Genomic DNA, 22,211 nt, shown 5'->3' with positions numbered 1-22,211 from the left:
TACTGTTACTCTTATATTACAGTCATGCTCACATAAATCCCGAACACACTCACTTTTACGATGTGTAAAAATCAGTATAAAATCAATAGCATGGATACAAATTCAGATCGTCATCTATATGGGAATTATAACTGTACAATGTACCATTTCATAAATTTGTTTCATTTGATTTTACGATAACCGCTGTAAGTTCAAAAATACAGATAATAATACCAGTCACAGTGTAAGAAGAAAAAACAGGCGACTTTCGCATACTTCGATCCTTATACTGTCGTAAAATATTATCACTTATATGTATAATTTGGATTTTTTTGGGAATATGTTGTGATAACCCAAACATCTCGCCTTAAATTGACATGTGAAAAAAAAATTGAAAGCCCACGAAAAATTCAAAAATTCAAAATTTGGCCTTGGCTGTGGTCGGCTGACAAAATGGAACCCAACGTTGTGTGGATCCCAAGGTTGGAAAAGTACCGCTAAATAAAATATCTAATGGAGAATACAAAATTATTTATTCCTCCACTGACAAAAAACCAAAAAAAACCTGCCTGCGAGGGAACTCGTGACTTGCCCTCAGACTGACCGAATCGCAATCGATTCTGAAATCCAAAAAAAAAACTTATCGAACTTTGGATGAACAAAATAATAATTGAAAACCACAAATTTAATAAAACAAATCAAAATCTGAATTAAAGTAACTGCATGCAAATACACAAATAATTACGGACGTGTGGCGGGAAATTTAAAATTATGGCACTCGAAAACAAAATTTTAATAAACAAAATATGCAGCGGCAATGGAGTCAGAGCGCTATAAGAGTGTGGCGATCGAACTATTTCGATTTCATTCTAGAGTATAGCAAAAATACCCATAGGGAGTGTAGCATGAGCGGAGTTTGGGGTTCCTGGTCGTGGCTGTTCTCCTACCCACGAAGGTGATTCTATCTATCACAAGCACTGTCGCAAAGCACATCTCGATTACGAACATGCCGTACGAGCAGGCCGTTATGGTTGCAAACTTGCAGTTGGGTACCGGTTCTCACGAAGCCGACAGCGTTACGTAACTCGACCGCCTCTGAATTTTATTCTAACCTACATCTTTTGTGCAAACGGCACGATAAATCCCACGTCTCGACTAGGAACCGCGCACTCCGCTTCCACCACGTGTTTCTATGTTATTTAACCTAAATTCCATTTATATGTTCAATTCTTATAACTCTAATATTAAATTACAACTGAAAAAGTGCCAAAGTTTCAAAAAGAGCAATAAACAACATTGGAATTCTTGTGAAATTTTAAACGACAAATAATTCTTATTTGAAATTAAGATCGGACATCAGATAATTTATATGATGGAAAATATTTACAAAAAAAAAACTAGCAAAGATTTATAAAAACAAAAGATCTGGTGTGATATAAACTTGTGAAGATAAGATATTACGTGAGGTTAGAAACCGCAGAGCATGAAAGTTTACGTTCAATTTAAATTATACAACAAGGAAAATTACTGAAGTTAAAATTGTGAGATAAAGAAAATTGTATGAGGTGAAAAATTGCAAAGCTAACAAAATACATGAGATCAATATTTGCCACACTTCATCAACGAGTTTGCATTAAGATAAATAATGCCACATTTCATCAACGATTCAACCAAAGAGTTTAAGTTATGATAACTGATGATCCACGTGATTGGTTACTTAAAACAATTAACTGTGAGAGTATATCGTGAACTGTTTACCCCAACAAAACACATAATAAATAAATACAAAAGTATCCAGTAATCGCTGCGAGGAAAAAGCGTCTCGGTGATGTAAATTTTAGCGTTGCGAGGAAATGCCCCACTGATGTAATTTTCCACGTTGCGAGAGAATAGGTCTCGGAAATGTAATCTTTAACGTTGCCTGGAAATGCCTCGGTGATGTAATTTTCCGCTTTTTACTTTTACGGTCTTTTCCCAAAGTGGGGGAACGTTAGATTGATTTAACTGTCGTTAATGAACTATTAGCGATCTTGTGTGAGAAATTAACACTTAAGTATTAGCATCCAGAAACCTCATTCATAACTTTATAAACAAAGGGTGTTATCCTGACTAACTGAATTTCATGAAATCTCCTAGCAAGTGATTTATTTAAATAAATGTAATGTCTGTTAAATTGTGTTAGAACCAGTTAACGATTAAAATCCTAACGTGAACTGTGCATTTAGAAACAATGAATTAAATTTACACGTTTCGGCGTCGGTCAAGCATTCACATTTTCCGATTAGAAAGCTGCAAGAATTAGCTGCGCCGTCGTTACGATTAATTTTCGTTAAACAAAGGTTTCCTCCCTTTTATTAACTACCAAACTAACTATTCTAATCTAGCTAACTTACAGCGTCTTCTCAGCACGTTCTCACTCACGAAACCAAAACAATAATGACGCTTTCACCATGCCGTCATCTTCTACCCTGGCCTCTTCTAAGCAACCCTCTAACTAAAATTTCAAGTAGACTACACACTACCCAAAAGCGCTAACGTGCACATGGTTGTCTATGTTTAACGATTTTTTTGATTGAATTTTTTTCTCAAATTCAAATTATTCAAATATGATGTTAATTAATTTCAGCGCGAAAATTTGATTCAAATTTGGTCGCCACTATATGGATGCTTGGGGTAAAAATTCGAGCCGGATTCATAAACCACAACTACAGGAGCAAAATTGTGAGGTGACTTCAATAAGTTGTTGGTAGGGATGATTAGACAAAGTTTGGTTAGCGCTCTGTTATCTACACAATATTCCTAACAAACATAGAAAATTTTACAACAATTGGTCCGATAGTTCCGGAGATTATCTATGTAATAATTGTGTACACAAACGAGAAATAGGGAGACGGTATGTTTTTCCTGTTTATTACTCTACTTACTTAAATATGCCACAATTGTGAAAAGAAAATCTAGATCAGTTGGGCATCGAGGTTATGTGCAGAAAGATTGTTCCTTGTTACTATAAACATTTTTTTATTGTGACTAATAAGGGACAAGTTGAATTGTGTGTTCTTTGTTTAAATTTTTGCTCCTCTGTATTTCTGTATTTGTCTCTAGGGCATATGTTGCACAATGAAATATATTATTGGACCGGTGTTCAGGCAAAACTGCTGCACTGATATTAATCTAAAGTAACTTTCCAGATTTTGTAATTATGACCATGTATTAATTAGCTAAGATTTGTTATTAACCTTCCGCTACAAATCTCGCATGACCTGACAAGTGACCTACATTACCCTGATCTAATTTGTTGGGTGCTAAGCTATCCTGATCATCATGATCAGGTTTCCAAGAAATGAACAGTCGAAATTTTATGAACAGTTATAAGTTATGACAATTATCTTAATCTATATTATTATTACTTCCTGCGCGTAAGCGAAGCAAGTATTGTAATCGACTCCATCGGCCGAATGACCACTTTTATGTTTTCTCCAGGTTACTACAGTACGGAAGATGTAGTCTCCCGTTTCCGGCTGTCTGTCTGTCTGTATCTATTGTTATTAGACACGTAATCTCCGAAACTGCTGGACCGATTGTTGTCAAATTTTGGAAGCTATAATAACGTTTTATTCCCGACACGATTTGAACGTCTCCGTGGTGCAATGGGTGTATCGAAGATAATGGTGACCTTCGGTATTGCGATTATGGTTCAATGCCGAACTTGGCCCTTACCTTTTTTTTTCTTGCATTGGTATAACGCTGTAACTACTTTTCTTTCATGCTGTGACTAGAATTATCCATGTTGATGATGTCATCACAAATTTGTATTGGTCAGATTAAGAACGAGTCAGCCCATTTTCTCGAAAATGTGAAGAATACGCACTTCTTTATACACTAATGATAAAATAAGAGTTATAATATTCTGAACATTTTGTTCGATTGTGGTTTAATTAATAATTTTAGTCGTGTTTTTAGAAGACAAACTCATTCAAATCAAGCTAACTTCTACGTGACATTTTTTCGATGTATAATCATAAATAAACACTTGAGGTTCAGATTGCTGTTACCATGCTGAAGGACAAGAGGTGTTATTTATGCTTCTGGTTTTTACTTTACCTTTGCTCTTCAGTGACTGTTGTATTCGTTACAAGTTTACGTAAATAAAACAATTGTCTAGAAATTTATAGTCAGTAATGAAATTCATTCTCTACGAAATTAAACACATTATAGGAATATTGATAAAATATACAATAATTACGAGTAACAGCACCATTATTTAGTACAACTTCGATCATTTGTACGATTAATTTTATTGTTTCAATTCATTACGAATATAATTTTTAAACTCTTCATGTTAATTTATCGTTTATTGTATGTGCGTGGAACGCAAATATATAAATAATGTATACATTTCTATCGGAATAACTGAACATGTTTAATTAAACCATTTCATTGAAAACAAATACGAGTCATATATTCTACAAATAACACAGAATCGGGATTAAAGCGATATTAAAATTGCCAGTTTGGATTGCAATGTAAGCGAGTGCTTCACGAGCATTTATATAGTCAAGAAAATCGTTTAATATGTGCATATTATGTAAAGACCGAGATAAAAACCCATAAATAAAATGCACTTTACTGTAAAAAAGCTTTTTAATGCTGGTTTTTATTAAAAACATCTTATACAATTTTTTGTTGTCTTTAAATGGCTTAACGGTGGCATTGACTATTTAATAAGATACAATAAGTGTGACAAAATGAAACGCGAGACTAATTTTCAATTTAGATAAATAACTGAACTCTTTCAAAATATAAGCGATTCAACAATTTTATAAAGCTGCTACAGTGAGAAACTTAGTGCTATCTCAAATGTCAAAAAGTTAAAACACGAAAAAGCGCGGAACCAAACTTGTGTGGCTTTATATGTCTGGAATCTCTGAACGTCTTTATGTTGTTTACATTTTCATGTGTCATAGAAGTGAATTGTTTGTCCATAGTTTTATATCTGTAATTCCATACTAGCATTACTAGCTAAAATAAGACATATTCATAGTTTCTTTCAAAAGAAGGGAATCACCGCCGCCTCTGAGCCGTCTCATCAATAATGTACTATCTAGTTTTTCTTTTTAAAAATTTCATCCTTAACAATACAAAAGATGGAGCGGAATTAGCCCTTCTTTGCATTATCATGGGAAGTCGCTTTCAATATTCAACAAGAAACTCCTTTGCATACATATATCCAGATTCCAAGACCTCACATACCATCGGGGTAAAACGCAGATTGATTCAATTACGCCTTCACACTAATGTAAACAATTCAAACGTTACATCAGAAAATCATAAGCTAAATTAATTCAAAAACAATATGGCGCCTGACCTTAAACCGTTTTGCGCCATGGAAGTTTCCTTAATGTAGGTACTGATTTTTTCGTCGAATCTTCAAGAGGAAATAACACGTTCAGGGCCATGTAAATATCAATAAAGTCGATTGAGATCACCGGCAAACAAACAGATTGATTTTCTTTAATTTCTGCGAGCATTAGATGACTGGGTATTATTTTTTTAGTGGAGGCTGGGAGAGGGAGGCCTTGGATATAGCAAAATTGCGTTTGATTAGTAAACATTAAGACGTTTTTGCGAGATCGATGCTTATTAAAAGTAAATGCCACCTTTGTTTCATTTAAATGTCACAAATAAAAAATGAAATTAGGAACAGCAAAATATAATAAACAACAGGAAATTCGGTGATTAGTGGCGAATACGAAGCGATACAGAACTTTTACGAGGAGTTAAACTTTAGAAAAACTTTTATGATTTATATCTCGGATATGGCTACGGTCACACATAATATGCACTGTTAATTATATTATGTGATTTTAATTATACGAATTTAAAAAGTAAAAATAACGCAGAAAAGAATTATTCCATTATTAATGCTTTTCGGTTTGCCTTTCGCCATCAACTTTTAAATCCTTTTCTGTGAAAATATATTTCTACCAGTTAATTCCAGTCAATATAGAAATAAGGTATTAACACAAACACTGCATTTTTTAATCAAAATATGGACATGGTCGTTCTAACTATAGGTAGGTATGAATCGGCTAAATAGCTGAAAACGTTTCTTGTGTTTGGTAAAATTTTCAATAGGAAAAGTGTAAAAGTAAATTATTTTTTTGTAAAAAGTGTGTGAAGGCATTTGGACAAAATTTCTCTCTCCTCTGAAGCATAATAATTTAAACAAGTCCATTTAAAAAAAAGGTACTTAAAGTAACTTTTTTTTTTAATAAAAATTTGTGAATATCCGAACTTTTTGATGAAAGACAATATGTTAATTATGTTTTGTTTTTGTTTGTTTTTAGTACGAAAAATTACCTAATTCATTAATTTTCTCAGATAGCTTGTGTAAACAATTAAAAAAAGTACATTAAAAACTACATGTTCAGAAGTATGCTAATCAGCACATTCCAATTCAGATTTAAGTATTTTGCAAAATTTTGAGATTGTCAATTAATTTTTTGTAGTGACAAACCGAAAAATTTTCATTAATGTTTTAGCATTTATATGAAAAACCTACGTTACATCTGGAATTTTACAGCAATCTGTTCACTAGTTTGGAAGATTACTTGCCTTATAAAATTGTCAAGAGACAGATGACAGATAGATGAAAACGGAAGACCGACTTTTTCATCTATTCGGAGTTATGAAACTTTTAAAAAACATTACATTAATTATTTGTCCAATGATTGAGTGATAGAAAAAAAAAATCTGTTTGCTCAGTTCGTAGTTGACCGCTAGAGTTAATTAAAACATCATTTTGTTTCTCAAAAATTATTAAATTGTTTAAGCCTGAAGCTTCTATTTATTTACTCTTTACTTTACGGTTTACTTTACTTAAATAACTTTAGTCACGGCTAAAATACAGTCGAATAAATACAATTTCTTGGAAAAATAATAATAATAACGCTGTTAGAATATAGGTAAAGAAGCATGCTATGCATATGTTTCAAGTGAATTTTCCTGTAACAAAATTTTGTGATGACGTCATCAACATTTTAGCAATACGAATTCATAAATCACAAGTGCAGGAGCATTTTATTATTATATGAAATTATTAAAATTTAATAAAATTTATTGTTGTAAAGTTTGGAGACGACGTTATCCCGTTGTTGGTGAGAATGATTAGCCATATTTTGGTTAGCGTTTTATCATCTACATGATATGTAAATTTTGACAATCAGTCTGTTAACTGATGATAGATCGACGACAGACACACGACAGACAGACGATAGACAGACGACCGACAGACAGACGGAAGCAGTAGATCTATTTTTTAGTATTCGTCACGTAGTGTCGAGAAAACAATGGCTTCGTTTACAATACTTCCTTCGATTACGCTCGGGAATAAAAAGTTGTGACCCATTATGCAATCGCACCAACGACCTTCGTGTTAGTAATTCAACATTTGTACCAGGAATGGTTAATTTAATGTTTTTTTGACGTGTCGTGTTCATGACTCCTAAAGTTTGAAACAACACAGGTCTCCCGTTTCTGTCAGTCTGTCTGTTTGTCCGTATGTTTGCCATCTGCCGTCTGTCGAGATTTTTATTAGACGGATACTCTCTGAAACTACTGGACCGATTGTTGTCAAATTTTAGATGCTTTTTATGAATATTGTGTTATGGTCAAACGCTAACCAAAATTTGTGTACTTACTTCCATCAACAATTTGATGACGCCGTCTCAAAAGTTTATCCATTAATATTATACCTATTCACTATTTATTATACTATATTGTACTGTACTCCATGGATGAGGAAAGATCTGTCGAAATAACCTTAGACCAATTTTTAATATAACCTCTATACGCTAAAGTTTAACACGTTTAAATTTCACAAGTTTTTACAAGGGGTAAAATCAGTTTTATCTTTAACAAATACTGGGCCCGCCCACGCGTCCCCTTTTTTCCCAGAGGATATGCCATTTGCCGAAATACGTCTTATCTTACCAAGTACTAGCCCCACCCATCTATTTTGTCAATAGATATGACATTTGTCAAAATAAGACTTACGTTACCAAGCTACTAGCCCCGTCCATTCGCCCTTTATTTTCTCAGAGGGTAGTACTTGCTAGTACTTGATAAAATAAGACTGATTTTGAGAAAATAGAGGGCGGGTGGGCGGGGCTAATACTTGCAAAGGTAAAACTTATTTTGGCAAATCACATAAACTTCGAGAGGGGCGGGTGGGCGGGGCTAGCATTTGCTAAGGTAAGACTGATTTTGCCCCTATTAAACTTCTAAAAACTTGTTAAATTTAAAAGGTGTTAAATTGCATATTTCCATAGTAACGAGTTAAATTCCTAAATCTGATTGGATATTTATTTTTTAACAACTCAGTCGTTAATATTTCTGAGACACCCTATATAAGCAATTTCAAAAAATATTAATAATATATTAAAAATAAATCACAAGTATACACTCATCATATTTTACACATTTAAGGTGACGTCATCAATTTTTTAGGGGGGATGAGCAAATACATTTTGATCAAAAATTTATCATGAGTATGATATCTTTAAAACATCTTCAAGATTTCAAAGGATTCGGTTTTGCAGTTCCTGATTAAATCAATAAAATAAATTCACACATTCATTAATTTTTTTGAGCCACCTGTATAAGCACATCTAGAAAATATGAATTCAATTATAAATCACAAGTAAAAACTCATCATATTTTGTACATTTCGGGTAGATTTAGGAATTTAACTCGTCACTATAGAAATTTGCAATTTAACATCTTAATTTAATTTAAAAATTTAATAGGTTTTTACAAGATTAATAGGGGCACAATCAGTTTTATCTTAACAAATACTAGGCCCGCCCACCCGCCTCCTGTCTGAATCAGTCTTATTTGAGCAAGTGTTAGCTAGTTAAATTTCTAAATCTGATTGGATATTTATTTTTTAACAACTCAGACATTAATTTTTCTGAGACACTCTGTATAAGCAAATTAAAAAAATATTAATTATATATTAAAAATAAATCACAGGTATAGACTCGTCATATTTTGCACATAAGATAGGGTATTGTATATTCAGCAATATTTTGATGTGACGCCATCAATTTTTTAGGGCGGATGAGTACACACATTTTGATACCATGCTTATGGTAACTTTAAGACATCTACAAGATTTCAAAGGATTCGGTTTTGCAGTTCCTGATTAAATCAATAATTTACCCGGCAAAATTTTGATTAAAAAGTTATTATGCTTACCATAAATAAAAAATCTGCACGCTTTGGGTAAAAACTCAACACGGAGTCATAAACTACATGTGTAGGACTATGTTATTTTATACTATTTAAAATCCATTTACTACGAGTATGTAGAATTTTGAAGTGACGTCATCACATTATTGGTGGCAATGATTAGACAAATTTTAGTTAACGTTTTACGATCTACATGATATTCTTAGTATAAATACAAAATTTGACAGCAATCGCCTATGTACTTTCGGAGATTATCTGTCTAATAAAAATCGGCACGGTAGACAGACGGACAAACGGACAGACAGACAAACAAACAGACGGACAAACGGGCAGGCGAGCAGACGGACAGACAGACGGATATACGGAAATGGGACACTTATGTCTTCGTACTCTAGGGGTCATGAAAAATCGAAATATCGTAAAAGTAGAAACGTCGGTCGACGGTCTCGATTACAATACATCCCGAGTGTAAGCGAACATACTCTAGTTCAATTTTTAGGGCATTTATGTAAACAATTTTAAACCATATGGATACATTACTATTAAACCATAAATAAAGAATCATATCATATTTATAAATTTCAGGCAAGATTTTGACTTTACCAAAGTTTAAGGAAGGAACAAGAAATCTGATTAGCGATTTACCGTACATTTTAAATAGGCATAAATTTTGAACTGACGTCAACAAGTTTTTGGAAGGGATGAATAAATTAACTCTTATTAGTGATTTACCATGTCCACGTTACTTTCAAAGTGTGTCCTAAATTGCAGAGCGATCAATTTTCTAGTTTTTAAGAGAATACAATTTTAATTCTTAAGATATGTCTTAAATTTTACAACAGTTAGTCCAGTGGTTAAATCATTTGTTGAATAAAATCATTAACAGACAATAGGCAAACAGAAATGGTACTTACTTTTTCAAAATCTACTAATCATGAAACGTCAAGAAAACAGGAAATCAATAAAAATTATAAATGAAACAATTTATTTTATCATCTAAAAACTGGAAATTAAACATTCTTTACACCAACCCTGTTGCAATACATCCCGTGCTTACGCCCGGAAGGTAAAAAATAATCAAGTTAATATTGGTCAATTTTGTTGAGAGCTTCTTTCTAAAAGAAGAATTTAATTAAATCGATTTATATTTTAGACACGTGTCCAAAATTGATCCATCGGAATAACATTGTCCGAAACCATCGCTTTAACAATTTCGTAGACAGTCCATACATACTTTTGTATACTTTTTGATAACCCTATGAAATATTTAGTATTTAATTTATAGTAATTATTAACGCAGTTTATGAATTCAGAGAGAAATAATAATCACTAATAATCGCATTCTTGTGTTGTTCTAAAAAGTTCACGTAGTTGATACACACTTCAGATTAATCTCTCACATTTCACGACATTTATAAATATACACTCCAACTTTTTTGCATTAATATGAAAGAACAAAAGCATAATTTTTGCACATTCATTTTATTTACCTGAAAAATATTATTTGAGTTTGACGTTTAGCATGTAATACATCTTTTTGATTTTTACTAAAACTCAGATAAGATTTTATATAAATAAACATAGCTATTTTAATTTTTGAGGTAGAATTTTTGTGTATTTATATTTCACAACCAAACATGTTGAGCAATAACAGTTAACAGTCGATGGATCTTTAAAATAACTACAACAGAATGTATTGGGATAATAGTTTTAAATTGTCACTGTCTTTGTACTAGTCTGCAATATCACCTATAATTTTTCCCGGAATTAAGGGATTATTGTTTATGTAAAACATTTTATTAAACTGAATATTAATTTTAGAATCTAAAATACTGCCGAAAGTGTTTTTACAACGAACATCAAATTTATTCGTGGGAGAAAAACAAAAGGAAGGGTCTGTAAAATTATAATCTTCGTGAGGAATAAAAACACATTACATTTTAATTTCAAAATCAGAAAGTGATTGGGCAACAAGAAGCTATAAATTAAAATTCGTTCTCAGAAAAAGATTTTATTGTGTAGCTTAGTGGAATTTAGCAGCGAAATTATTAAAATCATGAAAAATGTATTAAGAAATCCTTTCATATGATTTAAAGAAAACTCGTTTATAAAATCAACGGAAATCTCAATTTCGCTAATGATAATTCTTATTTGACTCAAACTGAGGCATATTAGCTAATATGATGCCAAAGTCTCTAATTCAAACAAATTCAGACTGCAAAATTCCGTACATTTCTGTTCGGCATTTTTTGAACTTCAAAATACCGGCGACATAAGAGCCAGTAATTAATTTTAATTAAATTCATCAAGCGCAAAATTTCAACATCTCAAACTTGTCAAAAACAATAAAACGTTCTCCGTTTCAGACGTTATTAATATCGTGTTCAAAGAAAGCCTGCAAAATAAGGATAGGAGAACGTTAAATTCACAACACAATATCCAATCAACTTATCGATTTTGTTTCCAAACTTTCATTTGAATTTATTGTTGCACCATTAATACATCTTTTCACGCTCGAAAATAATAAATTTTCGTCAAGAAACATAAATTTATGAAAAAATATAAATATTTATTGCTACTGCGGAACATATATCATTTAAAAATGGCTGCTATCTACGATATTGTCTCAGATCCGATCTTAGGTCCGTTTATGTAGCTCTGTTTCGACTCTAAATGATGTTGGACCGAAAAACCCAAACTGGTCTGATTTATTAAGAACGTAATTTTTTTCAACCTGAAACCATAAAAGCGTAGTAGAAAATATTATTTTGTTGTCAATACACAAGGAAGAGGTGATTATGCGCAAAGAGATATAAGATTTATCTTAAAAAGTTTTGCATGAGTTTCGATTTTAATGGTTACTAACAGGAATAAAATTTGGTTTTGTAAAACATAATAAATAATCACGATTTCATTGTTAATTGTCTATAAAACGAATATTATTGTTTTAAAGATAACTTAAAGCTTTAGTTTGATCTCAGTACCACATAAAACTGGCTAGATTGTGATCACTGCCAAAAATAGACTTGAATTATTATTATTGTTTCTGCATTTGGGCTATTTTCAAAAGATTAAGAACATCATTGCAAATTATAAGTGAATATTTTAACATTTTCACAGTTGCCCGTACGTTATAATTTAGTAATGAAAATGCCAGTTTTACAAATATGAAAACAATTTCCTGTCATAAATAATATTGAGATTAATTAACGTTTAATTTATGCTATAATTCCCACCATAGTTGTTTATCAAATCCGTATGCTAATTGAAACCAGTAAAATTGTCAAACAATTTCATTAATTCTTCAAAACGCTAACATTTAGATTAAATCAAAAATAGTAAACAAAAGTTTGCGTAATAAAAGTTCAATAAGTTTCGCAATAAAAGTAAAAAACTAGGTCATTGAATGTATGGTTTTTGCATTCGGAAGCAATGTATGCATTATTTATGAGAGTCAGGTCGGAAAACTATAAACCATTAGAGGATTCGGCGGATGGGTGATACACCTCCCAACTTTCTGCTGATTTAAGTACCCACTACGATACAACTGTTGCCGATGTCCCATGTCGCATTTTATTGTTGCCAACTTAATTCAACCACAGCCTGGTCTAATCTCATTACCTGATCAGTGGTCAGTTCCGAACTTTCTGGAAAGTTTATGTGGGTAAAGCTGCTGACATTGTTCCTATTTGCATTTAAAATTGTAACACAGATAAGTTTGCGGGTTGCGGTGACAAATGATATCTATATTTTGTTAGAATTTAGATGAAATATGTAGCTTTCTGTTTCATCGTTTGCAATTTTTCTTGAAATATTGCTAAATTATTTACACAACACCTCATTGACACGAAAGCACATCGCTTCCTGGAATATATTTTTCAGTAAAAACTTATGTTTTCTTGTCATGGCGTCATAAATTTTTTCGATGCGATGAATAAGTTTTTGTTAATTCTCGAGTATTTATTATTAAGAGTATTTTAAAATGAACTCTCAATTTTTCGAAGTGAGAGATATTGCATTTTATTATGGATAATTCCGCAGTCTTTCAAGTGCTGGCAACACCGACGTATTCATAATTACACGGATGATCTGAAGAATGACCTTGATCTGGCCAATCATGGTCGAGTTTTTTACAAATGTTGGACACTAAAATAAATCGCTGCATTCAAGGCTGCGGCATTGATTGGCCACATGTGTGTGTAAATGTGAGTGTGTGTTGGCAAGTGCTGTTTATGTGTTTTCGATTTGCCTGTAAAACAATTATAAAACATGGCTGTAATCAAATAGGTTTTTTATGTTTGACTTTTGGGGCGAAAAATAACAATTCCGTAATTTACACGTAAATTTATGTTTACCCGTATAAACGAAGTTTTGAAGTTATTTGATACTTTTTTATACAGATAAAAAAAATTATAATAACCTCTACATGTTAAGTTAAATATTAAAAAAAAAACTTTTTTTGAGAAGGGAACTGATACATTGTGATCATCAAATTTTCATAATTTCTAAAGTAAATTTACACTTTTAGTGTTTTTGAGAAAAAAAAAAAGAAGAAATTAAAACATTATCTCGCACTTTATTGCTAATATTACACATTTAATTAAATTGGTGAGTTTGTAAACACCTCCATCCGTCCAGAGATTGCTGCTAAATAATAAATAACATTTAGAACAATTCCTTTCGTTTCATTTTCAGCATTATCTCAATTGAAACAGAATTCCGCTTAATAATTTCACAAATTACCGGAAGCGCTTAACACAAAAGATACTAGAATATATCTCTCAAAAAATTACCGTACAAACTTTAAACACAATTTGAGTGGGCCATCTGTTAATAGCTTTTGTTGAAAAGTGCGTTGTTACTGGCGAAGTTTCCAAGTTAATTAATACGAATGGCTTCATCTAGTTAAATTAATTTTTTTATGAACTCACTTTATCAACTCTTGATGAACAGAAATTTAAAAGAAGCATCGATAACTTTTTTATTAAGAACACAATTAATTCCTCCGAATTTCCAGTAGGTAATTGCAAACACAATATAGACTGGTTGAGTTGTAATTTTGTTAATTTTTTTAGTTGTTTTTTCGTTTTACTGTATCAGCTCGGTTTGGGATTGAATCTCTGCCAGAACTAGTTTTACGCATCTCCGAACCGAATCCTAAAAGACTGTTCTAAACACTGCTCACTAAAGTATAAAATATTACACAATTACATAATCTAACAGAACAACTAAATCACCATAAACTTTCGGATTTCCGGCTATTATTCTCTAATGGAAACTTGCCAGAAATAGAAGTAAACAAATTCGGAAGTTCCATAACGGTGAGTGTGTAAATAATTTCATTATAGAGGTTCTAACGACATTTTCCATCTAGTTAGACAGTCTAAATTGCCAGCTTAATCCTGATTTAATTTTTGAACGCGTTAATGACGTCGAAGACAAATCGCCCTTTGTAAAGTTTTATTCGTTAGGTGTTCAGGATTTATCAAGCATAGCCCTGAGGCGCGCGATAGCTTTGGCAAAAAAGTTCGCTCCAGCAGGAAATAACTTTACACTTTAGTCATATCGACGGTGTAATATAGGCGAATCAAATCTCCGCTGTTGAAAATTTCAATTTGAACGAGTTCATGCTATTGACTGTGTTCCTTGGAACTTAATCTGTTTGCATTATGTCTCAAGTTCTGAACACACATCCAAATTGGTGAGTTGTTCAGCTTGGATTGTGCCCTACAGCTTGTTAAGAAGTTTACTTAAGGTTATGCGGTGGCAGTCTTTTTGTTGTAAGTGTGGGGAAACCGTTTAGGTCGTAACTTGTTTTGATGCAGAGCGATAAGAGACAAATGTGTTTAAAGTTTCCGCGTCTAAGTGGAGCCTTTTTCGCAATTAATTTACTAAGGCGTGGAAGTAGACTCAAAATGTGTGAACACGCACTAAGTGATTAACTGAAAATTTGCAGAGTTAATAAAACATTTTGTGAACTATGTGGGCATCTTCTGGACAAATGACGATAGCGTTGTGTTATCGTGTTATCGATTTTATTCTGTCTATGTATAACATGAAGGGTTTTCGCTATCAAACCATGTAATCAAAATATTTCGTTTTTTTTATAGAATTATTCAAAGAAATTAAGCAATTGTTTGTAGATTACAAATAACTATTGCGTAGTAGTTAATATCACAACAACAAGTAATATTGTTGCATGCAATGTTTCGTGCATTCACATTTGGTAGTTTGGAACTTGTTAGTTAACGAAACTTCCTGCTACCAAGATATATCAACAGAAATTCCTTCTCCATATATGAAATGACTGAAGGCATACTCTATATCTAAATTATATTTAAAGATTGATTTCCATTCAAACAAAAAAAAATGAATGAACTGAAGATCGAAAAAATATTATATACAGATTATTTCAGTGATGTTGCTATCAAAAATTAGTCATCCTGAATTTATTGCAAATTAAAATTATTTTTAAATGTACTGGGCGATTCAGTTGATTTGCCTCAACATCTATGTAAAATATCGGACACAGTTTAAAATAATTTTACAGATTGATTAATTTCTGTACATCGTGAGTATTTCTCCAAATATATATGTATATATAGTACTTTATCTACATATAGAATATTGTAGAATAGAATAGAATAGTTTATCGATCATCCAACACATCGCCCACTGTTGGGGAATATGATGGTTCCCAGTTACCCATGCATTTACGGGTAACTCAATTGTGAATAAAATTGTGGGTTAGTTATGAAAAATGTTTATTTGGAGACTTGTTCTCCTCTTACTTTCTAGCTAGCTAATAATTTACAATGTTTGAAGGGGGTGCAGCCTTCCCCCTCTACCGCTCACGCCTGCGCAGAGCGAGATGATATCTAACATAGCTCTCCGCGCTGAATTTGATATAATTACAATTCAGAAAATATTATATGTATCATAACTAGAAAATTTTAAATTACATGTCCATGGATTTAAATGAGTACAGTAGGTGGTTTATTACTGAGATTAAGCGCTCGAGTTTCTTCATTTTCGCGCGGCACTACACACACTTTCGAGAGAGGCCTTTTGTACACTCCGCGCACAGTTTTCACTGTTACCACCCTGCAGTGACCGTCTTGCCCAGGATGTATGTCGCAGATTCGCCCCAGAGGCCATTGTAAGGGTTGAGTGTTGTCTTCCTTCAGGATGACGAGGTCTCCTAGTGCTGGACGCTGTGTTGGTGTACGGCTCCATTTGGTCCTCTGTTGCATGTTGTGCAGGTACTCCTTCGACCATCGTTGCCAAAAGTGCTGCCTCAAGCTCTCCACGAGCTGATATCTATTCATGCGGTTGGTGGGTAATTCGCCAACAATGGGCTCCGCCGGAGCCGTCAACGGAGTGCCGATGAGAAAGTGGCCACGGGTTAAGGAAGATAGGTCATTAGGGTCTTCTGAGATGGGTATAATTGGACGGGAATTCAAGCATGCTTCTATCATTGCCAATAATGTATTCATCTCCTCAAAGTTTAGTAAAGTTTCCCCTAATACCCTTTTTAAATGGCCCTTAGTAGATTTTATTGCGGCCTCCCACAATCCGCCCATATGTGGCGCACGAGGTGGAATAAAATGCCAATTTATGTTGTCATTTGCCAGGTTGTCCAATACATTGGATTTGAACTCATCACACTCAAAAAGATTTTTTAATTCTTGTAGTTGGCGATTTGCACCAACAAAGGTTGTGCCGTTGTCTGAATATAAGTGACTCGGTTTACCCCTTCGTGAAATGAACCGCTTTAAGGCATTCAAAAATGTGAATGTTGTGCAATCGCAGACCATTTCGATGTGCACTGCTTTGGTGACGAAACAGACGAATATAGCGATAAAAATTTTTATCCTTTTTGTGGTCCGCCCGTACCCATTTTTTATGACGAAAGGACCCCCATAATCTATACCTGTGATAAGAAATGGACGAGCTTGCGTGATACGTTCTTTGGGTAGATCGCCCATGAGCTGTTGAAATGCCACAGGCTTTACACGGTAACATTTAAAACAACTAAAAATTACACGACGAATTAAACTGCGGGCTGCAATGGGCCAATATTTTTGGCGAATGGCTGATAAAGTTGCCAGGCAACCAGAATGCAAATTGTCTTCATGATATTTTTTAATGATTAACCTTGTCACATGATGACCTTTGGGAAGCAATAATTGATGTTTCTGCTCGACGTCTAAATTGGAGTTTTTTAATCTACCCCCTACTCTTAGTAGGCCTTTATGATCCAAAAAGGGATTTAAATTACAAATTTTGTTGTTGTGTAGGAGTTGCCTATGATTTTTTAAATTATGAATTTCTTCAGAAAAGGCTTCGGCTTGCAATAGCTTAATCACACAATCATGGGCGCGCTGCAATTCCTCGCAAGATAAGTGACCATTAAATTTTGGAGTTTTATTCAATGCCTTGTTTATAAATCGTAAAATGAAAGCAGTGACTCTGATTAATTTTGAAAAGGTAGAAAACCTGGTTAGTAAATCAAATTGTACGCTAGGTTTTGTTACTGATGAACAACAAACAGACTTTACTTCTGGAATATGTAGCTGCGTCCGCTCATCTTTGACAAATTGAATATTTTGGTGGTGACCTTCCAGGAAGTTGGGACCGGTCCACCACATTTGGGACATTTTTAATTGTAATGGAGTAGCCCCTCTTGATAAAATGTCCGCAGGATTTTTACTAGAGGGGACGTAATGCCAGTCTGAAATGTCTGTTAATGATTGTATTTCATTAATACGATGCGAAACGAATGTCTTTAATGTCGACGGATTAAGACGTATCCATGCTAATGCGATTGACGAATCGGACCAATGAAATTTTTCGCTAATAGGAATATTTATAATTTTTATTATTTTGTTAGTGAGACGTGCCAATAACAGTGCCGCGCATAATTCCAACCGGGGAATTGTTAGCTGCTTTAAGGGTGCAACTTTACTTTTCGCGCATAAAAGTTTGGCTCGATAAGTACCTGACGGGTCCATGGTCCGTAAATAGATGCACGCGCCATATGCATATTGACTTGCATCACAGAAACCATGCAATTGAACTTGTGTTGAATCATGAATTACTCTACGCGGTATGGTTATACTATTCAGTTCCGGAAGTGACTTCATAAAATTCTTCCATATTGTGTACAAATCGCAAGGTACACTTTCGCCCCAATTGATTTTTAAGGCCCATAATTTTTGCAGAATTATTTTTGCCGTAACCGTGACGGTTGCAACAAGTCCAAGTGGGTCAAATATCTTTGCGACTGTACTTAAGATGATTCTCTTTGTTACCTTTACCTTCGATGCAGGTTTTTCCCAAGTTGAAAATCTAATAGCATCCGCATTGTTATCCCAAAGTACCCCTAAAGTCTTTGTCGGACCCTGCTTATCCAAGGATACTGTATAAGTTTCGCCTACCTGTTCATTGCCATAAATTACTTGAGGGTAATTGCTATTAAGCTTATGCAGCTCAAACCCTCCCCCTTTTAAAATGCGCTTTATTTCTTGCAATAATTGCGCCGCTTGTTCCGGTGTGTCTCCACCGCAAATAAGGTCATCGACATAGAAACTTGTAGAAATTGCCCTGGCCGCGTCAGGGAATTCGAGCTCTGCGTACCTGGCGAGTTCTAATAAACACCTGGTAGCTAAATAAGATGAACTAGCAAAACCGTAAGTTATGGTGTTTAACTGAAATACCTTCACCGGCTCATTTATGTTATCGCGCCAGAATATTTGTTGATATTTTCTATGATCTTCATGCAAGAGTATTTGTCTGTACATTTTTTGAATATCGCCGGTTATCACTATTTTATAAAATCTAAACCGAATTAAAATGCCGAACAGATCTTGCTGCAAATTGGGCCCTACTAGGAGGCTGTCGTTAATGGATTTATTGTTAGTGGTTTGCATTGAGGCATTGAATACAACGCATAATTTGGTCGTTATTGAGGATTCGTTAATAACTGGGTGGTGACTCAAGAAATAACCAGAATTGTTAGGATTAGCAACCTCCGTCATGTGTCCTAGGATAAATTCTGAGTATTGCTTGAATAAGTGAGGGTCCTTGTGAAGGCGTTTCTCGAGATTATAAAACAGCCTTAATGCTTTGTTCCTAGACTCACCGATATCCGGTGGATTCGTTACAAATGGTAATTTTACCGAAAACCGGCCATTCTCTAATCTCCTAGAACCTTCTAAGAAATATTTTTCGCAGATGTTATTAATTTCAGGAGGTTGGTCCTCCGGGTACTGCTCAATTTCCCAAAACCGTTTTACCTCCTGTTCTAATGAATGATTCGTAACATGACATGACGAAGTTTTTTGATTATTAAAACATCCTACTACGCCCCCGATAATCCAACCAAGCTGGGTTTTCTGTAATACCGGACCCTGTTTACTCAACCTAATTTGACCGACACACATTAGGTCCCAAAAAATTTCGTTTCCAATTAAAATATCTACTGGTTTAGATTCATTGTACAAAGGATCGGCAAGTTTAATATTTATTGGAATATCGTTTATGGGCGAAAATGAGGTGGATGGTATGTTGCCCATTATTTCTGAGACTATTAAAAATTCGAGTTTTGCATTAAAATTATTGATAATTGAAGAAATTCGAGCGCTAACTGTCTTATTGATTACTGAAGAGCTGCATCCTATTCCTATAACTGACAAGTTTATCGTTTGTACGTTTTTTAGACCTAATTGTTTTACAGCTCTTTCAGTTATGAAGTTGGAAACGGAACCATTATCTAAGAGTATACGAAACTGGATTAATTTACCATGTTCATCAGACACGTTGATCATGGCAGTGGATAATGTAATATTTTTATTCAAGATCTGTGCACAATGACTACTGACACTGTTTAAAGAAGAAGTTGATGGTTCGGGAGATGTACTTGTTTCGCGTTCATTTATGTGTAGCAAGGAATTGTGGCGTTTGTTGCATTTTTTACAGTTACTGGAATTGCATGACATCAATTTGTGTCCACCTTTCAGGCAGTTAAGACATAATTTTCGTTTTTTGATCTCATTGATTCTTTGTTCGATAGATAAATTCAAAAAATTAGGACAATTATAGATATTGTGCATTTCTTTGCAATAAAGGCACTTACCAAAGGGAGCAGATGTGTTCGCCACGTGGGAGATCACCCGATTATTGATGTATGGATTTTTGGTAATCTTATTATGAAAATTAGAATTAGACCTACTGGTTGCGTTAACCTCCAGTGATTCCCACATCTGACAGCGTTGGTTTAAAAAATCGCTCATGTCTTGCATCGAAGGGATTATATTTGAAAGCGTTGTCTCCCACGCAATTATAGTATTATGATCAAATTTGGAAGTAATTATGTAAATGAGTAAATCGTCCCATTGACTTGTTGGACGACCAAGGTTCTCTAAGGCCTTAAGGTTTGAATTCAAAGCTTGTATAAGTGATCTAAGTGATTTCGAATCTTTGTTGCTTATGGCGGATAAAGCGAAAAGCGCGCGCACATGATGCTGTGCGATTAAGCGATTATTTTCATAGCGCGCCTCGAGCAGGGACCACGCCGATTCATAATTTTCTGCTGTGGGTGTTAAGTGCTCAATGGTTTGCTTTGCATCCCCTTTTAAGGCACCTTTCAGGTAATGAAATTTTTGGATTGGAGTTAACGTACTATTATGAATAAGCGCTAAATACGTATCACGAAAGCTAATCCATTCTGTAAATATGCCTGTAAATGTGGGCAATTGGATATCTGGCAATTTTACGTTGTTAGGTATACATTTAATATTGTCTGACGGTATCTCTGTACTACCTTTACTGCTAACAAAAGTTTCAGCTTCCGTGACTACCCTGTAAAATTCGTTCTCAAATTCATTTAAATCGTCAATATTCACCTGAGATTCGTCCAAGTCGTGAAGCTGCATATAACAATTTTCGAATTCTTGCATACATGACTGTACACCTTCTAATCTTTTTTCAATTTCCGCGATTTTACCTTTATTAATCGGATCGTTAAAAAAATGTGCAAATTGAGTAAACCTGCGTTTGACAACCGCCCTTTTCGTCTTGAGTGTTTTGATTTCCCTTTCAATCGTCATATCGATCAATTATTATTAGAAAACAAAAAATATATGGCAATAACCCCATAGCAAAGTAAATTCGAATACAAACTTGCAATGATAAACGCATGCATGAATAAGGAGATGATAAGAAAGGAATGCCACTAACCTAGTCTTCCTGGAGATGTTTTCAAATGATGTGATGATGCCAATGGAACTGTTGTTACTGGATATCACTGTCGCGTGTTTGATAATATATTCGCGGTATTAATATCCGGCTCGAAGGACCAATTTATGTTGGGGAATATGATGGTTCCCAGTTACCCATGCATTTACGGGTAACTCAATTGTGAATAAAATTGTGGGTTAGTTATGAAAAATGTTTATTTGGAGACTTGTTCTCCTCTTACTTTCTAGCTAGCTAATAATTTACAATGTTTAAAGGGGGTGCAGCCTTTCCCCTCTACCGCTCACGCCTGCGCAGAGCGAGATGATATCTAACACCCACATAGGACATACAGTATTCGTTTGATACCACGTTTGTTGGTATTTATTACAACAATGATTTCAAAAAGCTTATAGAATGAATCTCAAAAAATTTGATTTCGAAATAAAGTTTACTTAGAGATAGAAGAGTCGGTGATATTATAAAATACACTTTTTCCATTTGAAAAATAAGAGAAGAGAAAACTGAAAATCACCCTGCACACAGTAGTTAAAACTGAAAATTTAGTGACGTTGCTTAAGTAAGTTATTATTTTTGTTTTACCTCCTACAGAATCGAGCCCTAAAAGATCGTGTAATACCTTTAATGAAGCCCAGGATACAATCTATAGGTGCATCTCCAATATCATTTGACCCAAAAATTTGGAAGTCCTTGTGTTCTTTTCTGTTGTCAATAAGTGACAA

The 22,211-nt window shown here is 34.0% G+C and overlaps 1 protein-coding gene across 1 annotated transcript; it reads right to left on the bottom strand.

The window, feature by feature from the left end:
• Window positions 1-16,205: 16,205 nt before the first annotated feature.
• Window positions 16,206-21,341, bottom strand: LOC135125699 (uncharacterized). The gene has a single exon (XM_064051354.1). It carries the CDS (start codon window positions 21,339-21,341, stop codon window positions 16,206-16,208), a length of 5,136 nt encoding a protein of 1,711 aa, XP_063907424.1.
• Window positions 21,342-22,211: the final 870 nt, after the last annotated feature.

Source organism: Zophobas morio, unplaced genomic scaffold, assembly GCF_036711695.1.
Source record: "Zophobas morio isolate AGI-343-1 ecotype UQ-CSIRO unplaced genomic scaffold, CSIRO_AGI_Zmor_V1 ptg000009l, whole genome shotgun sequence".
In the NCBI taxonomy this organism is placed as follows: Eukaryota; Metazoa; Arthropoda; class Insecta; order Coleoptera; family Tenebrionidae; genus Zophobas; species Zophobas morio.
Note: the sequence above shows the minus strand (reverse complement) of the source record. Positions and strands in the feature narration are given on the sequence as shown.

Bases quoted from the DNA above. Each gene is read 5' to 3' on its own strand.
- LOC135125699 (XM_064051354.1), bottom strand. From the start codon at position 21,341: ATGACGATTGAAAGGGAAATCAAAACACTCAAGACGAAAAGGGCGGTT.